This window comes from Cornus florida, unplaced genomic scaffold (assembly GCF_030987335.1).
Source record: "Cornus florida cultivar Cherokee Brave unplaced genomic scaffold, ASM3098733v1 CherokeeBrave_3.0.0_Hap2_Chr02, whole genome shotgun sequence".
Lineage (NCBI taxonomy): Eukaryota > Viridiplantae > Streptophyta > Magnoliopsida > Cornales > Cornaceae > Cornus > Cornus florida.
In genome coordinates, this window is record NW_026775572.1 from 58,752,306 (window position 1) to 58,777,861 (window position 25,556).

At 33.1% G+C, this 25,556-nt stretch overlaps 2 protein-coding genes across 2 annotated transcripts; both read right to left on the bottom strand.

Annotated features, from left to right (window-relative positions):
* Positions 1-1,150: 1,150 nt before the first annotated feature.
* Positions 1,151-15,760, bottom strand: LOC132295083 (uncharacterized). Its single transcript, XM_059793159.1, has 8 exons — positions 15,441-15,760; positions 10,695-10,808; positions 10,517-10,585; positions 10,334-10,353; positions 10,187-10,239; positions 10,014-10,044; positions 9,839-9,920; positions 1,151-1,684 (listed from the first exon to the last, which is right to left on the bottom strand). The coding sequence occupies exons 1-8, from the start codon at positions 15,622-15,624 to the stop codon at positions 1,479-1,481; spliced, it is 759 nt and encodes a 252-aa protein (XP_059649142.1). The 5' UTR covers positions 15,625-15,760; the 3' UTR covers positions 1,151-1,478.
* Positions 15,761-20,546: 4,786 nt separating this feature from the next.
* Positions 20,547-22,088, bottom strand: LOC132296285 (uncharacterized). The gene is made up of 6 exons (XM_059794495.1): positions 21,745-22,088; positions 21,341-21,522; positions 21,127-21,245; positions 20,989-21,039; positions 20,765-20,906; positions 20,547-20,677 (listed from the first exon to the last, which is right to left on the bottom strand). Exons 1-6 carry the CDS (start codon positions 22,086-22,088, stop codon positions 20,547-20,549), a joined length of 969 nt encoding a protein of 322 aa, XP_059650478.1.
* Positions 22,089-25,556: the final 3,468 nt, after the last annotated feature.

A 25,556-nucleotide genomic window follows, 5' to 3' on the forward strand; every position in this document is an offset into this window, starting at 1 on the left:
GCCGAGGTCATGCCATGTGAGGGATTCAGCCACAAGGGGCCAAAAAAAAACTGTGCGAGTAATTTACCTAACTAAAAAACTAACAAAACAAAAAAAAGCAAACAATGGGCTATTAGTACAATAACATAACCTCTCCTCTCTCAAATGGAAGGTGAGGGGCTCAAGTCCCGTAGTGGGCAACTGTGAAATGTGTGTCTACTTGTTACTTTTCGAATAATAAAGCAAACACACTCTTTTTGCCCACACCAAGACTCGAATCTCTTCTCTCCTCTTTGAAGAAAGGGGGATTATACCGCTAAGCCAAAGACCCTTTGGTGAGTACTTACTACTTAACTAAACAAAAAAAAGTAAAAAATTATAATCATTCCCACACAGTCACAAAATTTCAGTGTTCCCATCTTGGTAACCAAGCAAAACATCAAAAGGGTAAAAAGGTTACCAATTAAATAACACAGAATAAATATCACCGCAACACAGATATAAAAAAGATACAGTAAATTACATACGACCATGTTTCAGCAGAAAACAGAATCGAAATGTGCAATTTCTTTTTCTATTTTCTGTTTTTCACATACAGCATTCTGCTCCTAGAATACAACAATCTTTACCTGCATTTAGACCATCTCCAACTCATCTAAAGATCATGAACCTGTTGTTACCAAATGATGCTTTAACAAAAACTGCCAAACTAAAATCAATTATTTCAAATTCATTTTGGTTCACTAGTTTCTAATGCAAAGCGAAACCAGCAAGAAAAAAGATCACAGTCAAGCCCATCAGACTTCGAGTTGCTGGTTTGATGCTAGATGATTGAAACATAGCAAATCATTACATTCAAACATAATCTAGCAGGAAACAAGAAAGAGCAAATTGCAGCATATATACATAAATTATATATTCAAAATAAATGTTGTCTAAATCGGATTATTGCAGGAAGTTTAAAAACATTCAAAATTCAAGAGGATATGAACCCAGGAGAGCCAAGTTCTGATAAGTTTCCATTGCAGCATAATTCCAAGGACTATGACTCTCTTACCTCTTCTGTGAAGATCTTAAGCAACTCCAAACAGTTGCTCAAAAACTGGACATGGCATTTACCTTAACGTTACAAATACAAATGAGCATGCATGACTAAACTACTCTAAGCATCGACACAAATACAACATGAAATTTGTTTATTAGTTTTGTTGATGAATCAGTTTATACACTACAACACCGATTGTAGGTGGAGATTATTTTGGCTAAAATTTTGAATTTTTCTATCGAGGTTCATTTATTCGTTCTATCGTGTTCAAATCCTAAAGCTAACCTACCATGAAGAGCATGAAAAAGTCTTCTCCAAGCACTAGTATCATCAAGGATTCCTAAGGATTAGTTGCGTTGTACGAGCAATAATCATACAAATAATATTAGCGAATTTTCATGCTCAAGAGACAGAAACCAACGTCCAGCATCCCAGATCTTCCATTAAGTTACTTCTATAAAACATCAGCCCTCAATGGAAAGGTCGGTATGTAGTTTAGGTCTGTTTCCTCCATCTTTCTACAGATGTATATAAAGTGAGAATCTGGATCTTCTATTACAAAATCTGCAGGAAGTAGGCCCTTCTCCGTGGTAGGAATAGGTTCCAAGTATGATTTTACAGATGAAGTAGAACCTGGTGGCCTTTGAAATCCTGGTCTGGCTGCAAAATGGAGTGGGATGACAATCTAAAACATCAGTAGATAAGGCAAGGAGCATCATAACAAGTGCATAAACTATAGAGGGCCGTGACAAGGTTATAGCATCCAAACTCTTATAGAGCAATATGACAGTAGTAACCCCAAGATATGTTTTCAGATACCGCTATACAATTACAACCAGTTATGCTCAATCGCAAAACACAAAAATAATGGTTTATCAACTTTGCACAAAAACAAGCATTGTTTTCAACATGCCAAGGGGTGGCAATATGCACCCAAAAAAAATAAATACATTTAAGAACAAGCAGAGCAATATTTGCTCGTACAATCATTACAAGACCATAAGAATGAATATTTCACACATCAGTTCAAAAACTCAAAATAAAAGTAAAATCAATACTCATGTTAAGCTTTACACATATCTTTGGACTTCATCCCAGTGTATGTCATTTAGGTTGTTCACTTGCTCGTCGACAGAGGTTGATCTCACTCCAAGTTTAGAGATAATTAGCACTTTTTTTTTTCTCATTGAGAATAGATATATTAATTCAAATGTTAACCTAGAAAGTGGCGTACCACAAAAAAAAAGAGAGAGAAAAAGAGAAAAAGACAACCTTGAATTCGTGCACATCGTCAAGGTCTCTGCAAAAAACCAACTAGATTTCTGCATCAGATGATGAGCCCGTGCAAAAACTGTGTTATTGGTGCCCGATAGGTAGGCTATTCTACTAAAATCATATGGGTGCAGAGTGCAAAGTAACATGAAGATGGAATAAAATAAAATTAAAATAAAAAATGGTTTTTGCTATGGAAAATTTAGTGCTAAATACATGAAAGAGGAAGAAGGGGAAGATACGTTCACCGTTTTTTTTTTTTTGAGGCATGTTCTAGCACCGCCTAGATTTAAAGACTGGTGTCATTAATCGAGGCAGTAATGTAAATGCATTTGATGTCCAAATCTACTCTACTATTGGGCTATTGAAATTCCCAATGAGCCACATCCTCAACAACAAAAGGCAGCATGGACCAATAGCAATTCTAGTCCATTTGTAGTAATGTGACTTCAAAAGGAACTTCATTAAGTTTAGATTCAAAAGTCTCATTTTCATTTAAAGATTCAATCTTTATACAATAAAACACACTAGTGACTTCAAAGGTACCTTAATTAAGGTATTTTCATTCAAATATTCAATCTTTACACATTAAAACACTCTTGTCCTATGTTACACTCGGGTATGTGTGTCAGACACGGGTATGTATCCATGCGTCAAACGTGTCAAATCTCCAAGTAGGACATATGGACACGGGTACATATTCATTTTATTAATTATTTTATTTTATTTTCTAGAGTAAAGTAATGTTTTTATCTAATATAATGTTCAATATAGGCATTTAACTTATTTTAAAGTATAATATAATGTAATTGAATGATTGGACATGTTTTTTAAATACATGTCTAACCAAAAGTGTCAAACACATATCCCGTACCCATGTCCGAGGGAGGCGTCCGACACGAGTACTTCACTACTTTTGAAGAGTCCATGTAACAAAGCTCTTGTGACTTCAAAGGGAACTCCATTAAATTTATATTCAAAAGTCTCAGTCATTTAAAGATTCAATCTTTATACATTCTAGTCCATTTGTAGTAATTAATCAATGCTTAGATTCTATTTCTTGTGGTCTTTATAGTGATGTAATTTAAACAGACAGCAGACCTTGTTTATCCTTGGTTATATAATAGAAACATGTTCAACAAGTTGGAAATTATCTTTAAAGCTGTGAGTAAAGAAATGACATAAAAAAATCAAGGGGTAAACTGAAAGAAATACACTAAGAAGTAGAAAGAGTCATTTCCTATCCTTCTAATAAGAAGCTTGAACTTGAAAGTTAGAAACTGATGCCAAATAGGCATTGTAACAAAAGAAGTAAATAAATTTGCGACTAGTACCAAAAGGAGCTGTTGGGACTCTTGGAAACTTCCTAGTCTTGTTCATTATGGTAACACACGAAAGATACCTCAAGAACCCGACGCTTCTTTAAATAGTTAGCTTATATAGAAATTCATACGTTGATGAGCTTCTCCAATTATTATGAGGAGTGAGGCTCTACAATAAGAAACTTAGAACTCCTAACTACCATGAACATTCTAGGTCCAACAAGACCACAAATAATGACCTAGTAACATTACTCACAAAAATAAGACCGATGGAGTAGCATTATGTCCTATTTTCAACAAATCTTGAAATTACTACTACTACTAAGCAAATAAAACATAAAAAAATAAAAACCACACCAACGACATATTTAAACTAAAAATGAATCAAGTTGGACTTCAATCTAAAGCTTGATTACAGAATACCTAAGGAATGACCCACATGTAACTTTTCTTTCCTTGACAAGAAAATCACAGACCCATCTGCTCCTATAGGGACTTGAACCTGACATTCCACTTTGGGAGATAGTGGAGATACCACTTTGGGCCCAATTGGCATTGCTATTGTAATGGGAAATGTGCAAATCAATAGAGCAGTCACAAATTGCAGCTAGTTAAAAGCATGTTAGATGTTTGGTAATACAATATATAAGGTACTTTTCACCATTAAAGCAATTTTTAATTTGTTTGGTAAAAATATTGTTTAAAGCACTTCTATTACTAATTTTAAAATAATGCCCTTGAATGGAGTGTATATTTGGTACTAGTAGGACTTTGTAAAAGAAGGGATAAAATTATCCTTATAAAAAATAAAAAGTCAAGGAAAAACAAATACCAAAAATATAGAACTTTAATTCAAAAAACGAAGTTTAAAAATTAGAAATTTCAGCTTCATTTAAAAGCTCTAGTGAGCTAAAATCACTACCATTTAGACATGCTTTTTTTGGTTACCAAACACATTTAAAAAAAGCACATTAAAATCTCTACCATTTAGACTGGAAAATGAAAAACCTTAAACATTCTTTTGAAAAAAGTGTTTTTTAATTGTTACACCATCTCATCCAGATAAAGCTACAGGTCCAGATGGGAGCACAGAAACCACAAGTCTTAGAGCTGTGAATGTTCTGGTCGGTCTGGTAGCCCAAATCCAGGAGCCCCCCTCGTTCAATTACTTGCTTATCTATGAACTTCTCTCGAATGAAGTGCAAGCTGAACCAATGGCAGGGCTAGGAATATCAATGTGTCCATTAAACAAAGGAACAACACTTCTCACTTCCAAAGTTCTAACACACCCCCGGCATCTGATCGATATATCCTAGGAAAAGAAAACTTCTCAGGTCTAGGAAGCAGAAAAAAAACCCAATATTCAAACTCTGGGCAAAGGGGCTAATCTGATTTGATCACTAGTGGCGCAGTTCATGCATAAGTCCTATCAGTTGAATGGGACTGCCGCTAAACGACTTCTTCGCTACCGCAAAGGAACTATTCATCATGGTCTCTTTCTCAAAGGTCATGTACCATTAGACAAATGGCCAAAATATTGACCGGTGTTTAAGGCTGAAACATGACATCCAAGACCTTATTGAGGTTCAGGGAAAATTGAGCCACCAAGGGCAACCTGTTACCCATCCCAATGTCACAACCAATCCCCTAACCACTCATGTTGTACCTCCTCCTGCTAGTATAAACATGATCTTGTCTTTTCTTAGAATGGAAAATGTGCAGATTGCTCATAGCCAATGGGATAAATGTTCTAATGGGTGGATTTTGAAAGGTATTGCTGCTTTGATCTGTTGGCAGATCTGGAAGCTCTGAATGACTGGATTTTTCAGAAGCTCTGCTGGAATTTTGTGGATATTGTCTATAATACAACAGGATTTGGTGCAAGGGCATTGCCTGTATTCTTTGATCTCTTTTGGCCTATACCCTTGGGCCTTTGCTTTTGCATTTAGATTTATAGGTATAGCTTATATAATTATCTTGGTCAGACATATTTTGCTAAACTTCTTTGCAAAATCTATTCTTACTCCGTTGCCCTTATCATGGTTTTAAAATTCACACAACTCAGCCAAGTCGCATTGGGCTCGGCCACAATTGCGACCGAGTTGGCACAAGATCTTGGTGAAATCGAAAATCATTACCGACTCAAAAGAAGTAGATGAAATTACAAATACATGTGATAATTATATTACTGAACTACAAATACATGTGTATTATACATACTATACTTTGTGTTGAGATTCTTTCATGGTAGAAGATGAAAAGAAGTAATAGAGAGTGGGAGAGAGAGAGAGAGAGTTGAGAAATCATATATGTTCTCTCAACCGAGAACATTGATATTATACACATGTATACACACAACACAAAAGAGTTGCTTATTTACCAAAAGAACCGAACTCTATGACTAATTATGCTATATAACCAACACTTTATATTATACCAATATTACTCTACATTTATCTATTTCTCATAAAAAAAAAGTATATAACAAAGTAAATTTGAAAAATCAAAAAAAATAAAAAAATTCTTAAAATTGATAAGCAAAAAATTAGAAAATCATAATTAAGTGAATACTTGATTCTACACATTTTTTCGGTAGGAAATTATGCACGCACACATTTGTTCAATTGAAGACTCACACCCTTGACCTTCCTTTTGGAAGGAGAGGGTAATAGCACTTGGACTAAGCCCTTGGTGGTGATACTACAGATGATTTTAGTCTATATAAATATTTTTTGATAAAAGATAAATAAATAATGAATTAAAAATCGGAAAAGTTGCAAATATATTCAATAGAATCTGTTAAACAAATTTAGTAAACTTTTACTATTGACAGAACCTTAAAATTAATTTATAAGCTATCACTTGTATCAAAAAAACATTCATATATTAAATAAAATAATTTTAAAATCAATAAAGAAAAAGGTTTTGTTGAATTCTATAGTTAAAATTTGAGATGCATTCTGGCTTGCTTTCAGGCAGTGTCCGGGCTAAAGGTTAACGTGGCCAAGAGTGTGTTTGTTCCGGCCGGGAATGTTCAGGACATCTCTTCTCTAGCTGCAGTTCTTGGGTGTAGGGTGAGTTCCTTTCCTATCCCTTATTTGGGATTGCCCCTAGGGGTTTCTTCGAGATTAGCGGGGAGCTGGGATTCTGTGATTGATAGGTATGCAAAGAGGTTGGCAGGTTGGAAGAAGCAATATTTCTCAAAGGGGGGTAAAGTTACTCTTATCAAGAGCACTTTATCAAGCCTTCCCACTTATTTTCTTTCTATGTTCCAAATTCTATGCTCCGTTGCTGATAGAATTGAACAAAGTCACAGGAATTTCCTTTGGGAAGGAAGGGGAGAAGAGTTCAAGTATCACCTTGTTAGATGGGAGCAAGTTTGCAAGCTTATAAATCTGGGGGGTCTTGGTATTAGACGATTGATTCCTTTTAATCAAGCTCTTCTGGGCAAATGGTTGTGGAGATATGGGAAAGAAAGACACCGCCCTTTGCGTAGATTAGTTTCCTACAGGTATGGGGATGATGTTAGCGGATGGACTACACGTCCGGTTTCTATTGCGGGAGGAGTTGGGGCTTGGAAATTCATTCGGAAAGGATGGGATGCCTTTTCTTCTCATGCTAGATTCAGAGTTCGTGATGGTAGTTGCGTTCGTTTTTGGGAAGATCTTTGGTGTGGGAATCAGCCTTTATGTTGTACATTTCCCAGATTATATAGTATTGCAGTTGATAAATATGCCATCGTAGCTAACTGTTATCAGCTTGATAATAGTGGAATTACGTAGAATGTTCTTTTTCGGCGTTCTTTTCAGGATTGGGAGTTAGAAGATGTGAGCATTTTCTTAGATCAATTGTATCGGCAGGAAGGAATTGGCAGGGGTTATGACAACTTGATTTGGATTCCCTCTTCTCATGGTCGTTTTGAAGTAAGGTCTTTGTTCTTATGTTTGTCTAATTTTGCACCCTATGATTTTCTATGGAAGACTATATGGCGCTCTATGGCTCCTACTAGGGTGGCTTTTTTTGTATGGACCACCGTTTGGGGTAAGATTCTGACGATCGATAATTTGAGGAAAAGGGTAAATTATTTTGTTAATTGGTGTTGCATATGTAAGCAGGATGGGGAGTCAGTCGATCATCTCCTAATGCATTGTTCTGTAGCGCACGACTGCTGGAATCTTATTCTTGGGCTATTTGGCATGTATTGGGTAATGCCACGTTCTACTAAGGAGCTGATTCATGCTTGGAGAGGTCGTGTGAGTAGGAGTGTTCGTGACTATTGGAGATTTGTACCACATTGTATTTGGTGGTGCATTTGAGAGAAATAGTAGAATGTTTGAAGGAAAGGAGTCGTCTACAGCGACACTGAAACTTTTTATTATTCGTTCTCTCTTCAGTTATGTGAACAGAAGTTCTTGTTCCTCTTTTAATGATTTAATTTCTTTTTTGGATTCTTTGGGCCTTAGATCCCGGTTTCTCTTATGTCTACGGGACGCATTCCCCTATTGAACACCTTTTTTTAATTTATTATTACTTATCAAAAAAAAATTGTGTACCAGTTCGTTTTAATCAAATTTTGTAATGTTGATAAATATGTCACAACATGGACGAATCCATTACATTTATCCCTATTACACTCCACAACCGCAACTTGACACAATGGTCCTCACTACTTAAGCCAGATGAAACTACTCATTTTTTTTTTTTTTTGATAAGTTAGATGAAACTACTCATACTAAGATGAAACAAATTGAAGGTTGAGAAAAGTGGTTTAAAGATTTGCACAACAAATTTTCTAAAAAAGAATGTGACACTTCAGAACAAGAGTGGTAAAGATCCAGAATCAAAGTTAGAAAATGCTTAAAATCTCATAAAAGTGTGTAATTTCATAAATAAAGAAAAATACGATGCAACTCTTACAATCTGGTGAACCTCTTCAGTGGTTGTGGTTAGGACAAAGTTATGACAGATTACTGAGAAGATAGAAACGAAGGTGAGCAAGGGCGAATCCAGGACTTGTCAATGGGTTGGGCTAATATTTCTTTGGGTGGGCTAATAGTAGTAATAAATTTTTTTTTTTTTTTTTTTTGGGCTGGGCTAAAGTTAGGTATAGTAAAAAATAATAATAATTTTTAAGCCCCCCCCCTGGATCCACCAATGGAGGTGAGATAGTGTATAAAGAATTCACACTTTGTGAATTGTGTGTATTAGGCATAATGCTCACCATGATCTTCTTCTCCTTGTCTTTCTTCGTCTCTCTATGAATTGACTTCTTTTCTCTGTGAATTGTGTTCCAATATGTATTTGGGATACTTACCTGTAATCAAATGTGTATTTTGCATATACCAATAAATCAAGATTCACGTGTTGACTGCACTCAAAGAGCCACATATCCATCTCCTCAGTAACATGGTCAAAACACAACTCGTGCCACTTATTGCAATACAGAATACAACTTGAATGCTTGGCTCAGGATCACCCCACAATTATCCCTCAGCTTAAGCCACCAAGTCAAGGAAACCAAAGAAATCCCAGGTGGATTATGATGCAACAGCCATTAGTCACAACGGAATCGCAGGAAACACAACATAGTACATGACCTACATCATGATTGCAAGGATCACAATATGCATCATGCTCATCCTGAGTACTGCCTCCTACTCGTGCAAATGTAGAGTAATTCTTATTGTACAATCTTTAGTTGTAAAGGAAAGGTCAATTTACCTATGCCCTAGATATGCGACTGAGGATGCGAATTTCACACCATGTTCTTCACAATTTTGTGTCTGCCATACCTTCAATTGATGTGCTCCAACGACTCAACACACTTTGATACGTTACAACACGTTTTGAGTAGGAATACGCCAACACACGACTTATATACCCAACAGAACGTTGATTTTAGGAGTGAACAATAATAACAGACAACTCTAATGGATTTAAATTGTAGGCATAAAAATTTATCCGAACCAATTAGGTAATGGAGGAGGGGTAGGGATATATAAAACAAATGTTTAGTATCCAACCACATCAAAAAGAGATTTAAGCCAATGACATATAATGCAAAATTATAATGACTACAAAAGCATAAATAATATTTTAAAGCCTGCGAGATCAGAAAGAAAGAGAAAGATGATGGGATGTGTAAAAATGAAAACCAAGAAAAAATGAAATAAAATATAAGAAACTATTTTTCCTGATAGGTAAGAAACAAGAAACTTACGTATAATGTACAATTCAATTTTCCAATTGTATACAGGTCGGCTCAAATGAGGAATCCTCACTGTTGGATCACCATAAGTTATCTGTAAATAGCAAATGAGTAACAAATTATAAATTAAGGCTTCAAAATTAAAGAGAAAAATTCACAAATATAAAATTTCAAAAGGGATGATTACCAAAATATAGACCCCTCCAGGTTTTAGAAGCCTGAAAAACATAAAGCAATTGTTTCAATGATAAATATTTCAAAAAGGGGGCGAAATAATAAAAGTTTAACCACACACACAATTTTTATCTTCGGCAAGAATCGCAATCTTAAAAAGCTTTAAAAGCTCATGAAGCCTACAACCTGCTCACTTCTCCCAGCATTTGAGCAGCACTAATTGGAGCATCCGTACCACACTTAAGAATCACAAGAATACATTAAAAAAAAAAATTAGAATGTGCCGGAAAATAATCTAGAGATACCAAGAGAACAATCAGAATCACAACTTACCATCAATGAATCAAGAGTTCCTAAATGAGGATCAGCAGATCATGCAAGCAAAATTGATGGCAAAAAAATTATCATCAGCTTATAACACACTAAATCCTTTAATTGAAAATATATATATATACACACACACACACACACATTGCAAATTCTGAGAAATTACATAGTGGACGGACAGAGCCATACCTTTATCAAGGACGCTGTGAAATGATTCATCTGGGAAGAAGCTCATATCCCTAACATCCATTTGCATGTCTACTCAGTTTCATAAGGAAAAATTACAAATAAATGAATGTGATACTTCATAAGAACAATTAAAGATCTCCGAAAAGGAATAAATCAAGTAAATCTTTAGATAGGATACATTTCAGCTGAGGAACGTGCTCGTACTTCCTCCTCATCATTTCTATAGCTACTGATGAAATGTCAATGTTCATTATATCTTCATACCCATCTTTAACCATGTCCTCTGACATAACTACAAAATAGAATATTTTCTCCTCAGAAGCCTTGTCAACAAATACAAATGTTATAGCAAAATGAACATCAAAGTGACTCATCAAAAAAATTGAATGGCAAAGTGACAATGCATATGCTACAGGTCCTTTTGATAAAAAGAAGTATCAAATCACAATAAATTTGGATTTCATTTTTTGGGGGTTAGTGATTTGATTGTATTACTAAAGTTTTTTTTTTTTTTTTTGACAAGTGATTGTCTAAAAATTTCCATTAAGTAGACCATTGAAAAACACCACATGCCCATACTCGAGAAACAAACCAAATTTACTTTCAAAAGTTGTCATTTGTCACATTTTGAACAAGTCTTACATATCCTAATAGGTCAAAGAGATGCTAGAAAGACAACATAAGGAGAGTCAGTGTAAAGTTATTGTATGATTTGTATCATGTGTTGGCGAATTTGTTTACAAAACCATATTGAGTTGTACTTTTTAATTTGTATTGAGTCATGTCCATGATAAGCTCAAGGATCAACTTCAACAAGTAAAGGATGTTGCATTCATCAACTCTCAGTTGAACTATGCATCAAAGGTATGAAAGTGTGTGCGGAAACTTGGGTTGAGATTTTTCTAGCACCTCAACCCAACCCTAATTAAGTTCAGGTTGAGATTTTTCAACCCAGGCCCAACCCATTGTAAAAATGATTGCCCAAACCCGTGAAAAATTGAGTTGGGCTCGGGTTGCCCAACCCAAGTTGCACCCCTAGAATCAATCGAGAGTCTGAGATTGTTGTGGACGACTAGTCTAGAGATCAGAATTGCTATTGAAGAAGCAGAATTCTGAGAAGCAAAGTTTGTTGACGGGGCATGCTGTGTTTGTGCGTGAGTTTGGTGGATCAGTCTATCCTTAACCAAGAGTTCTAGGGTATGTGAACTTTAACCTAATGTAATATCTCTCTCTAAAAGTGGATTTTTTATATGGACCAGATCCCATGATTTTTCTCATTTGGTTTTTCCAGGTAAAAATCCTGGGGCTCATTGTGCATGCTTTATATCCCTTTACTTCTAATCTAATGGTTGTTATGATTATCATGATGCATTGATTAGTATTTAATATTTAGCTTTAATTTAAAAATAAATTTTGGTAAGTTAGTAAAAATTCAAGAGTTGTTAAATTTAGTTTAAACTATTATCAACATCTATTAAACTATTAGCAACATCTATTCATTCCAAATACTGGGGTATCTCTCAAAATGTTTTCAAATTTTTGCATATTATTAAGAGATTTATTAGAGAGACAGCTTTGATAATCAATCTAGATTTTTTTTCAAAGACTACTATACTTGATGTGATTGACAGAATCAAAGCAAGAAGCAAATTGAAACTATCAATTAAAGCATTAACCGGGAAGTTCGTAAGGAACAAGTTGAAAGAACGTCACCACTCATGGAGATCAAAAGTCCAAAGAGATTCAGATTGTGTGAGGAGCGGCCCGAGCGGGACTGTTGATGAATCAGCAACTGGAAGGATGGAGAAGATCTTGCATAAGTCTGAATCAGGAGGGACTACGTGATTCTAGGGATTGTAATCAGGTAACTTGGCTGTAAACCTCTTTATCATCGTGGATTTTGAATTTCTTTTAACTAGATCCCATGAGTTTTATCTTTCTAGATTTTCAAGTAAAAAATGTTGTGTATGCACTTATTTTATTTATTGCTTTATGTGTTTATGTGATTGCTATTGAGACACGAATCAAACTAACTAACTGAATTTTAAATAAGGATTAACAGATATTTGAAAAGTGAGTGAGTTGCAAATCAATATCCATAAGACCTATCCATCCCCTTCTAAGGCTAATTAACCATGCGTACTCTGACATATTAGAGGCTTGGTAACGATCCCATGTTCCACAACTGGTATTAGAGCATATCAGTTGTGGATTTCACAACCACAAAACCCAATCCCTCCTCCTCCCGAAGGACAAGTGCAAGGAATCTTTTAGAAGCATGAGAAGAAAAAATGGAGAAAACATGGAATCGTAATGCATAGTTGAACAAGCAAAATCAGAAGAATGCTGAGGCACTGAACCATTTTCTTCCAAACGAACCTAAGAAACCCCTAACACACACTTCCTCAGATTTTCATTCATGTAACCATGCATCAAATCTCCCACCTAGTGAAAAGTTCTAAAATGCTCTTGGCAGGTCACATGAACCAAGGAAATATCAAAGAGTTCCACAACTCAATTCCAGATCATAAAATCATAATAATTATACAAAGACTTAATTAAGAAAAACCTACCAAGTCTGGCTAAAATTTGCTCAGATATGTGCAAAAAGATTCATTTCTTTTTTTATATATATAACACTAAAATAAGTATTAAAAGATTAAGTAATATACAGTTACAAAATCAAAAACATAATTGATATGATTCATAAATAAATAATTAATTAATTAATTAATTAAAAATACCAACGAAGTTGACAAATTTTAGCATTTTACAATTTGCTGGTGATTAAGGTGTAAGCTATGTTCCCAAAATTTAGAAATGGCTGTTTCTGGGCCTGTTCCAACTTCCAACAATGAAGAAACGGACTTCTCAGTTCATGCTAAAATAAGGCATTTCCGACAGCCCACAGGTTTGATCTCGTATCATGTTGCTGATGTTAGCTGTGATTTGTGAAACACAAAATCCAGCAAGCATGCCCACCTCTTCAATTTTCATAAAATATGTATATGTATGTATATATATATATATATTTGAATTGGTTAACTGTTGCATAAATGTTGGATTTATTACATTTCTATAAAAGATATACAGGAGTGCAGCACATGCACATTGTAATTCTATGTCAGAGATCTGGCCCCTTATTCATTAGTGAATTGACTAGCCTAAGAGTCTCAGACGAAAGTATCCATTTTCTCGTTAATGTTGTACACATAAAATATAGCATCTTTCTTTTTCTTTTCATTATTGCTTTTTGCCTATGTTTCTGTTGATTTTGATTATTATTATTATTATTATTATTATTATTTATTTTTTATTAAATTTTCAACATGGTAATCATCATACCATAAAGTAAATCAAATAAACAAAGAAGACATATTCACCCCCTCTTAAGTCTACATATCACCACACAATATAATCCTAAAACTTCCGCAAGACACCAATTATGAAGTAATAGTACTCAATAAAGCAATGGGTTTATGCATATGGATCATTTTGTCTCAAAAAGAATGTCCCAACTCCAGAAGGTGAAAATCCTCAAATGGCAAACTGTACAATACATCCGCCGTTGTGATTTCCACACTCACAATGAGCCACAAATGGTGAGATCAAAATAGAATATATATCAAACAACCAATTGTACTAGACTTTTCTCCTTATGAAATTGAATATTGATGCCGAAATAAAAATAAAAACCATCTTGCATCTTCAATTGTCCCTTCAAAATGCTAATGTTCAAGCCTTAAATTTATTACTTTTCAAAATTCATCAGTAAAACAAAAACAGCAAGAAAATTAAACTACGACAATTCACCAATGGCCAGTGACCTAGCGGTATCGGCCTCTTACTTCCCAAAGGGAGGTAAGGGATTCAAGTCTTAGAAGAGACATACGTGTATGAGTACTTACTAAAAAAAAGCCGACAATTCTTCATTACCTTAATTTTATACTTATCAACAAGTATAAAATTAAGGTAGTGAAGAGTTGTCTTAGTTAAATTTGATACTTAAATTAAGAAACTAAACAAAGAGAGACACAAAATGAAAAGGGGGAGGGAGAAATGGGAGAAACACCCAAAGAGACTTGTAGTGTTGAGGAGTTTAGGGGGGCAAGAAAGAGAAGGAAATGGAGAACCTTACACCTTGTTCAGATTGGAAGTAATGGAGGGGGTTTATAACCTTCAAATCCCTATTTTAGAGATTGCTTGCTTTACTCCTATCTGTAATAAGAAATAAACATCATTTTATCCTGTCCATTCACGTGATAAAATATTTATCTTCTCTATGTTCTCTACTATTCTTTTCCTTTCCTTTCCTTCCTCTGCTAAGTCCTAACGAATGCTAACCTTCCCAACCATTTTCTCACACTTCTCAAACCAGACTGTAAATGCTCTGTTCAGCTGCTAAGAAACCAGAAGAAGGACAAAGAAAATTTGGTTCATTACATACCAATATATATTTTCGTCATTCTAGTTTCCAAGAAAATCAATATATATATATATATATATATATATCAACTAAGCAGTATCATACATAGTGTTTTGAATTAGTTAAGTTGAGTAGTCAATTTATAAGAGATCTAACAACAGAACAACTAAGACACTTCAATTCCCTTTACATTTTCTTCCAAGAGTTTCCCTAATAACCAAAATATACCTGAAATGTTAACATTGCCACCACTGCCACACCCTACCATTTTCTATTGCCGTGGTTCTCAAAAAATCTATATATCGCAAAAACACTAGATATTTATTTTCCCTTTCACTTCTCCAATTTTCACAGGAACAAACAGAACCCACATTAGAATACATGGGAACTCAAACTAATATGCAAAAAAAAACCCTAAACTTAAAGAATTGTGAACAATTCAATTCAAATCAAATCAAATTAAGAAATATGAAAAGGGGGTTGTTGAGGGAAATTTACCGGCGTTGCCACAACCGACCATGAGGACACTGGAAGAGGGAGGGATGTACTTGCGAACGAAGGGTCGAAGGGCGGAGTATCGCTGATACCAATCGAAGGAACCGCCCTCCTGAATGTAACGGGCGTCCCAGTAGAGGGCGTCGCCGTAGTTGTATGTATTGCATGCCGACACGTCCCTGTACATTGTGAATTGTTAACGCTGATGCTGGGTGGTGGCCCTTTTGGTCTGTGTATGTATTGTGTGTCTTTTTGAATTGTAGAGTAGTTGATTGTGTCGCTGATGTTGGTTTTGAGCTTGGAACTTGCTTGGGAGTGACGAAGTGGGAGTAACCCGTGTCCATCTTTAAGGTTTTCGAAATGGGTGGGTCATCCATTACTGATAATTAAACTCATTCTATTTTTATTCTGATAAATACTAGTTCAACTGTGGAACATAATCCTTCTCAATCGACAGATATTGCTGTCATCGTTCATATTCTTATTCTTATTATTTATGACTTAATTCTGTTACCCTTTTGTTCTCGAATTTACAATAATTTTTACTATCAGTTTATGTGACTTCAGTTAAGCTAAATGATACTATTTTAATGAATTACATTAGTATATCTATAAATCAATAAAATATTTTTCATTCAGTAGCCACTCAGTGTCATTTTTTATAAAGGTCTAAAGTAGTAACTTTACATCTTAGAGGCAAATATCTTAAATTATACTACGTAAATATAATAATTTTAAAATGATTATGCAATAACAATGTTAATGTATTAAATTTTTTATTTAATAATATTATAACATTGCAACACAATATAATATATTATATAAGTGATGTACTAGTATTTGTTTTGCACAGTAATGAAGCTACGTTGCAGCATTGCGCAGGATCGATCTCTTATCCTGAATGGTTTTTAACATGTGTCATGTTGATTGATAAAATGAAAATTTTAAAAATGCTGATGATATTCTATAACATTTATCCTAAGTACACAGGTAGTTAAAAAAATTCACTTACATATGAAGGCAAGTCCCAAATAAATTGCATTAACCTTCTGTTAAATTTATTAAGATTATATTAAATTTTTTGTATTTTTAAAATCGCACCTGACCATGAGGATTACTTAGATAGTCGTTTTCTAACGATGAAATTTTTGTATTATCAGAAATTAATTACAAATAACCATGGCTTGATGATAATATCTTAAAACTTCCAAAACCAAAGATAGCTAGTTCAAGTGTTTGAGTTCTTTGTCAGGACAACAAAAATTAAAAAACTTAATAAATGGTCTTAGATCATGTGGTTCATACCAATTAAATTTCTTTAATTAAGGAAACTAGATTTATCAGAATTTAATAAGAAATCTAAGTATTAGTATTGATTTGATTGGATCATCAAGTGATTTATGATCCTCTTATTATTTAATAATTTTTGCAAAAAGATATTTTAAATAACAATTTTGCCCTTTTACAAAGACATTGTTACCTTCAGACAATGTTAAGTATACAAATGGATTAATTTAGTTAAATATTAGGGAAAAATATATTTAAGTAGATTTAGGAGCCTTAAATAATAAATCACTCTATTTTTAAAGTTAATTTTTCAATTTGGTCAAGTTAGGTAAAATAATTACATGTGCATTAAAAACTATTATTTAGGTCTAAACTACCCTTTAAATTCTTATTTCAAAATACCAAAATATCCTTCATAAATCAAATAATTCTTTCATTCATAAAATTTAGAAAAACAAGATTTCTAAGTTAACTTTCAACTTGGCATTTTTGTATATGGTGTATATATTACCAAAATAAATAAAATAAAAGACAACATAAATATATTATATATATATATATATATATATATATATATATATTATAAATTTTGTGCAAAAAAATTTAACGATATCTCCTATTCCGTATGGTTCAAACCTACAAATATCAATTTAGAAATATACAAATAATTTAGTGAAAATTTATTATGCATAGATTTTTTTTTTTCACTAAGTGGAAATTCATCCTATATACATATATATATATATAAATTTATTTGCACATAACTTTAATCATATATATATGTACACAGTACCCACACATGAGAAAGGCGGTCGCCTAGGGCCTCAACATTTAGAGGGCCTCAAAATTTTTAGGTCCATAAATGATATGTTTAAAAAACCAAAAAAAAATAATAATAATAATAAAAAAAAAAAAAAAAACACAACATTTTAGAGTCGTTCGATTAAATGAATTCACAACCCATTCAATATTAGAGCCCTTAAAAACTTGGTGATTAAATTCGAAATTGAATATGACCTTTTACTACTTTATGCGTATGTTAGTGTGCATTTCAGTAATTAAAAGACTTCATATTTAAGTTCACCTAGGGCCTCTCAAGATTTTGTCAATCTCAGGGCCAACCCTGAAAAAACTAAACCATTGCTTCAGTAAAGGGTGCACTACCTTTTTTGTTATTTTTTGTTTTTTTTTATTTATAAAACAAGTGGAATTAATTGAGTCAAAAAATTAATGATCATCTCAAGGCATGCAACACAGTAAAGACTATTTAAATTTTTTGAGTTGAATTATATTTTTCTTTTTGGGGACTAACCTTTGATTGCCCCATTTTTTTACTATATTGAATCTTTTTTATTATTTGTATAAGATATCGTGTGTGTGTGTGTATGAAAGTTGTAGCAATATGGTTTAAAGTTAAAGGAAATAAATTATTTAAAGAAATTACTTGATTTTAGGGAAATAATTTTTAGTATTTTAGAATAAGTGTTTGGAGGGCATTTTGGACCTAAATAATAGTTATTGATGCATATGTAATTATTTTACTTAATTCAATCAAAGTGAAAAATGAACTTTTAAAATAGACCATTTTGATATTTAAGGCTCCTAACTCTATGTAAGTGTAGTCTTCCTATTAAAATATCTATTTAATTTGGAAATTTTCTAAAGGCATAAAGTGCAAATAAAAATAAAAATAAAAACTGAATGTGCCAAAAACCCCAGTGTTCAAAAAATTCCCTTATATTTTTCAAATTGAGTAAATGAGGATATTTCTCAATTTGAAGACTAAAATATCTAAAATGCCCTTAAAAGCAAAATAAAATTTTAAAAACACTTTTATGCACAAATTTTATTAAGGGATTTAGGGGTTTTTATAAATATAAAAAAAAAATGGTCAAAATTAATGATCATGGTGCAATTTGCACAAATTTTCAAATGTACATACTAAACTGCATGGGTGTTTTTCTACACATTTTTTATATAATGGGTTTTTTCAAAAACACTTTAACTTTTTAAAATCTACAAATTAACATACATATTACAATTTCATTAAATTATATAATGTTTAAAAAAAATTTGAGTTTTCAAATTGTTAATTTAAAGCAATTCTACTTTAAGAATAAATTTCAATAGCAATTCATTCCCCGAACATTCAATCCCCACAAAGCTAAAAGCTTCAAGTCTACATGGATTTCATATACTTTACAGTTAGGATTCCTATACAACGATTATTTTTGTATGATCGGTATATTATCTCTTTCCAATATATATGTAGACAATGCATTTTTTTTTTTTTTTTTTTTTCAGGGAATGTTTTAATAAAGTTTTCAACCCTTCATAAAGATGATGTTGTCACAGTTGTCACAACTTATTACATGTTTTAAGATCGATAACATTGTCTTCAAATCGAGTAGGTCTCTATTTTCATCTCTGTCTATATGTGTGCGTTGATATGTATTATATAAATTTATTTACGTTGATTTACAATGTTGGTTATTATTTTCAGGTTTAAATTATACAAACAACTTCAATTTATTGATCAAGTTAGACCTTGATAAGGAGTCTTAAGAGTTCAAGCAATACAGAACTAGAAGTTGAATATACTACGATCAACTAATACGATCAGAAGGATAATAAATAATTCTCTAATACTAATGTTTGTTATTCTTTTCAATTAAAAATCACTCGCAATAGCATGAGTTTTTGTAGGATATAGTTACATAAAGGGTGTCGAACTACTAGGTTAGTGAACTTTATGGCCATTAATTTTGCAAGATTAATTCTGGTTTAATTCGAGAATGGTTGAATGTTAATTGTTGAGTAATCTAAATTACTTGAAATTAAATACAAGACTTGAAATTAAATGATTAAGTTTTCAAATGGAGAGATAGCTAGGGAACTGACTTCATCATCCCCTCATAACCATGGCCGATTTCGTTTATGATGGGGAAAACTATAAGATGCATAGCAATAATTCGTATGACTTACCCTCACAACGGAATCATCAAGAAAGTAAATGGGCATGTAATTCAAGAATTAAGCATAGTTCATCTTTGGTTAGCATAAATTGTCCACCTAACTAAGGTAGACTAACATATAGTACAACTTGTCTTCTCTAAGTATGATATATCAAAATTCTTGCTTTGTATGTCATGCAAATAATTGTATAACTCATCATTCTCATTGTCATCATGAAAATGAACAAAGTTCCCTTATAATAAAAGCTTTCTAAGACAAGAAGAGGTTTTCATCATAAAAGATTTTGCACATTAAAATTCATTACAAGATACTTAGAACTTGTAAACATCAAAGTTATACAATAACTATACAAATACATCATTTTCCCCAAAATATTAACAAAGATCAAACCATAATTACCTGGAGGTGGCTACATCAACTCCATAGGAAGAGAGTTAGCTTCTTATTTGCATGGTTGAAGCCTCCATTGAAGCTGAAAACTTCCTCTTTTCGAGCTTCATTTCTGCCCTTCTCTTGCTCTCTTAATATTTCTCTCTCTGGACAAGGTTGTTAAAATTGGGATTTTACATAGAATCGTTTTGAGCTCCGTAGAATTGGAATCGTAAAATCGGATCGTGAATCGTAAGATTCTACCGAATTGTGAAAAAACAATTGAAACTAACTTCTTAAACAATAATATCTGTAAAATATAACAAAAATAAAGCCAAAACACACATACACACACAAAAATGTACATAAGTACCATTCCAAAGTCCGAATATAAATAAAAGAGAATGTAGCTCAAAATAACACGAGTTCACAAATCTCAAATCCTAACTCATCCATCTCCAAAGTTACAAACTAAAATTACATATCCATAAAGTCTTCATCGAACTCATCACCATCAGCATCATCATCACCATCTTCCTCATTAGCACCAGCAATAAGATTTAATGGATCCACGTCTTCATTGTCATCAATTGCATAAATTTCCTTAACTATAAAGCATAAAGAAAGAAAGAAAATTAATATAATTTAATAATTTATACAATATTATAATAAAAGTTTAAAGTTTAAGTTCTTACGTGTCCTAGTCACCCTTTCCACTTCATCTTCATCGGTATCACCTTCTTGAACTTTGTCATCAAGAACCCTCAACCATTTAGTTTTTGTTGGAAGAATCGGATCCTCTTTTTTGGTAATCCATTCATCATCAGAAGAAACATCCTCAAAACAAATTAATTGGTTCTATGACGGCTTGTCTTTTCACGTGCCTCTCCCTCAATTTTATATTATATATAACAAATACCAAATCATTCAGTTTCTTTTGTTGCTTCCGATTTCTCCTTTTTGAATGCACCTAAACATATTGCCAATAAGGTTAAAACTTAAAACTAAACTACAACATTATTAAAATTTTAGAACTATGTATTATTCGGTAATTTACCATCTCAAAGGCACGCCAGTTCCTTTCACATCCCAAAGAGCTACATGTTAAACTCAATATTCTAATTGCAAACCGCTTTAATTTAGGGCACACATTACCATATGAATCCCACCAATCAGCTGTTATATTAAAAAAAGTTATAACATTAAAGTTCAAATTGTTTAATTTTCAATTGAAATTTGAATTATGAAATATCAATATTGCATTTTCTAACTTGGAGACTTCTTGTTCCTTGTCAATATTGCATTTTCTATGCTAAAAAGTCCACTTGCAACTTTGAATGCATCAATTTGGCAATCAATTTTTACTCTCTCATTAGATTCAGGAACCATTCCTTGGAGACATTTATAAACCCCTATTTTCACCTCTGTATCTAAATGGAAAACTTGGACTATACTGGAGTTGGGGATTCAGAAAATATGTTGTCACGTGCAAGGGTTGATGAAGTTAAGATGCCCATCTTTCATCAATGATCTTCCAAATAGGTTCATACCTACAAAATCGTTAATTTAATGTAAGTCTAGTAATTTTCAGTTTAACTATTTAAAAACAATACTATATTCTAAACAATAAAGAACTTTATTACTCTTTTAATTTTTAAATAAATTAAAACTTTACCACTTTTTGATGTTATTGAAGTTTTTTTGAATTTCCTCCTTGGCACGATCCATTGCTTCATAAATGAATACCATAGCTGGTCTCTCATCAGAATCCACCAATCGGAGTACTTTAACAAGAGGTATTGCAGCTCTTAGACAACTAACAAAATTTATCCAGAAGTTACGATTGTCTAAAGCCACGCCTTCAATTCTTTTTTTATGTGTCCTTGCAAACTTACTAGACTTCCACTTAAAGGATGTAAAAAGATTCTTCAATTCTCCTTTTAGTTGATTAAGGCGCTGCAAAGTTAAGTAAGAAGTGGCAAATCGCTTCACTGCAGGTCTAATAAGCTCCTTTGCCATTTGTGAATTCATTCATCCAATGGTTAAGCATACACCTCGAATAAATGTATGAAACAATCATCCTTCCCTTTTCAATTGTCACATGGTGCATCTTAATATTTTTCTTAAAATCCTCCAACATCAAATCAATGCAATAAGCAGCACAAGGTGTCCAAAATAACTTTTTCCTCTTTTCCATCAACATCTCTCTAGCCAATTTGTAGTTAGAAGCATTATCAATCATAACTTGTACAACATTTTCTTCTCCAACTTTTTTCACAATTTCATCTAACATTTCAAAAACCATTTGGCTAGTTTTTGAAATATCGGAAGTATCTCGAGATGACAAAAAGATAGTTCCCGATAGGCTATTGACAAGAAAATTACATATTGAACGTCTCCTCCTGTCAGACCACCCATCTGACATAATAGTACATCGAGTCGTCACCCATTCTTCTCTAAAATTCTCAAGTATATTCAATGTTTCACGCACTTCCTTCTTCAATAATGTCTCTCTAATTTCATGATAAGAATGAGGAATGAGCCCTCTCCCATACTTTCCAATCCATTAATGATAAGAGGAAATATGGGATTATTTACACAATTGAATGGTATAGCACTTGTATAAAATAAAAATAAAAAATCGGGCTATGATTTGACATATGACATTTCTCTCATCCTTTTTAAATTTCTCATTCATTGTTGTTTGCCGGGCCGAACTCTTTGTTACAAATCTATCCAGTACACCACATTGTTTCTGCTTCTTTGATTGTTCTAAGGCTATGCATTCACTATCATCATCATTGATATCAACATCATATAATTTTTTCTCTCTTCTTTTCACTTTCCTTTGAATGAGCTTGAAGAAGTTTTGGAAATTATTTTTCACGTCTTCGGCCACTTGTGGACACGGCTCAACTTTTAAATGAGTGCCAGCCAAGTGATGTTTATGCCTAAAAATACCCCCATAATGAGAAGTGTCGTAATACTGACACTTCACTTTTTTGAAATCCCATCCTCAACCCCATGTTCCCATCCCGGATCTAATCTTTGTCCCAAAGCATTTTTTCTCATACTTTTACTAGAACTTTTAGCTGATAACATCTATTACAATATTCATATAATTCAAGTTATTCAACCAATCAAAAGTTTTGCATTCAGCACTCAACAAATTGAAACAGAAACTAAAAAAAAAAAAAACAAACAGAACGTAAACAAATCAGGATTGCTTCACAAAAGCATAAGGCATAAATTAAATTGTAATAATGTGTACTATTTTCTTTCTATTTACTTGTAAGTTGTAACAGCCAAGGCTCCATATCAAATTAAAAATATTGACACTAAACACAAGTTTCAAATTTTAATTAGATATGTGATACACTTGATCACCAAGCCCAGGAAAATCCCTAAATTAGCATGCATAAACAAATACACACAAGACCCCCCAAACAGCCCCCAAATTAAACACATACAACCAGTGTTGTTAAAAGTGTGCCTGGGCGTGTGCTTAGGCGTGAGGCGCACACAGGCACACCTTCAGCGCCTGTAATTCCCCCAGGCGTAGCGACCTTTAATAGGCGTGCGCCTTGTCTACGCCTTGGGGCTTTTATAAGGTGCACATGTATTATAAGGTGCTATTTCCTTTTATATATTTTACGTGTTTGCTTTTATAGTTTATATATTAGTATATACTTACAGGCTTTTGGAAACTAAAAGCAAAAAATGGTAATTTGGTCTTCTTCTGAGGCAACCCAATGGTCCCAATAGTCAACAAATCAATCAAGCAAAAGCTGCAGAAGAAAGAAAGATGTGAGGGAGTAGGAAAGAGAAGATAGAGAAAGAAAGAAAGAGAAGAAAGGGTTATCAGTTGCCTCTTTCTGATGAAGATGAAGCCAGGAACAAGCCTACCAGGTCAATTAAGTTTTTTTTCCTCCTTTCCCTCTTCTCTCTCTCTTCATTTCTTTCTTCTCTCTCTCTCATATATATATATATATATATTTTCTTCTGGGTCTCTGGTTTTTTTTTTAATTCTTCTTTCTTTTTCTTCATCTTCTGCTCTCCCGTCTGTCTCTCTGTATTTCTTCCTTTTACTCATGAAAAGTGTTATATTTATTTATTTTTATTATGATTATTTTTTTCAATCTCTATTTTTTTCTCGTACAACAGTGTTTTCTTTCTTTATTTCTTTTCTTCATGACTTCATCTACTTCTTCTAGGGCCTCTATTTTATTTTTTTTCCTTCATCTACTTCTCTATGAGTCTTTCTCTCTATTTCTCTCTATGAACAATTTATTTTTTTCAATCTCTGTTTGGGGGCTCAGGGCTCTGTTTTTTTTTTTTTTCTCTGCTTCCCCCTTTGTGAACAATTTTTTTTTTTTTTTTCAATCTCTGTTTGGGGGCTCAAGGCTCCTTTTTTTTTTTTTTTTTTCCTTTCTTTCTTTTTTTTCTTCATCTATTTGTTCTTATCTCTGTTTTTTTTTTTTTCAATCTCTGTTTGATGTCCTTCTGACTTTTTCTTCCTCTAATCTCTATCTCTCATTTTTTTTTCTTCCCTTCTTCTTTGAAGGTTGTCTTATTGGTTAACATTCCTTCTGAGTTGTTTGCAGATTTTTTTTTTCTCCCTTCTTCTTTGAAGGCTATCTGTCTCTTTTTCTTTTTCTTTTTTTTGTTGTTGTTGTTGTTGTTGTGTTCTGTTTTTTCTTCTTTTGAATGCAGTTTGTTGAATTTTGTTGCATGTTGTTTGCTGAATTTTGCTAGATTATTTAAATTTTGAATGCATATTTCTGAATGTTGTTTGCTGAAAAGCCTGAATGTTGTTTGTTGAATGCTGTTGCTAAATTTAACTTGGTCCATTGACTCCATTCTATTTCTCATTGTAAATAGATAGGAAAAAATGTCAAAAGATCCAGCTTGGAATTATTGCCACCTGCAAAACCCACAAGATAGGATTGCAACAACGTGTAATTTTTGTAAAAAAAGTTATGAAATGAGGTATTTATAGGGCTAATCAACACATTGTAGGAGGACATAGAAATGTACAAGTTGAAAAAAGTGCCCTGAACGTGTGAAAGAATAGATTAGAGAATACATGAGCAAGAAGAAAAAAGAAAATGAATACACAAATTTGTTGCCTGATTTTGATGACATGGATGATCAAGATGAGGATTATGTTGCATTTATTGATGTTAAGGGTAAAAGAGTGGCAAGTGGAACTGGAAGCAATAATATTCAATTAAAAAAACAAAAATAGAAAGGTCCATTGATTTGTACTTCACCCCTCCTCCGGAAGTAGCTATGTAAAATAGAAAAAATGACAAGGATAAGCAAACAACAATTGATAATGCCTGCAAGAAAGAACTTAGAAACCGAGCATGCCAACGGTTTACAAGATGGATGTATGATACTGGGATATCATTCAATGCCCTTAATTATGATAGTTTTGCACTAGTTGTTGAAGCTATTGGCCAACATGGTCCAAGAATGAAACCT

Excerpts from the sequence above, each read along its gene's own strand:
- LOC132295083 (XM_059793159.1), bottom strand. The coding sequence starts at position 15,624 with ATGTACAGGGACGTGTCGGCATGCAATACATACAACTACGGCGACGCC. Across the intron at positions 10,240-10,333 it reads GAACTCTTGATTCATTGATG|TGTGGTACGGATGCTCCAAT; the intron begins GTAAGTTGTGAT and ends GTGATTCTTAAG. Across the intron at positions 9,921-10,013 it reads CTGGAGGGGTCTATATTTTG|ATAACTTATGGTGATCCAAC; the intron begins GTAATCATCCCT and ends TGCTATTTACAG.
- LOC132296285 (XM_059794495.1), bottom strand. The coding sequence starts at position 22,088 with ATGGCAAAGGAGCTTATTAGACCTGCAGTGAAGCGATTTGCCACTTCT. Across the intron at positions 21,246-21,340 it reads AAGGAACAAGAAGTCTCCAA|CTGATTGGTGGGATTCATAT; the intron begins GTTAGAAAATGC and ends TTAATATAACAG. Across the intron at positions 20,907-20,988 it reads AAAAGAAACTGAATGATTTG|GATGTTTCTTCTGATGATGA; the intron begins GTATTTGTTATA and ends ATTTGTTTTGAG.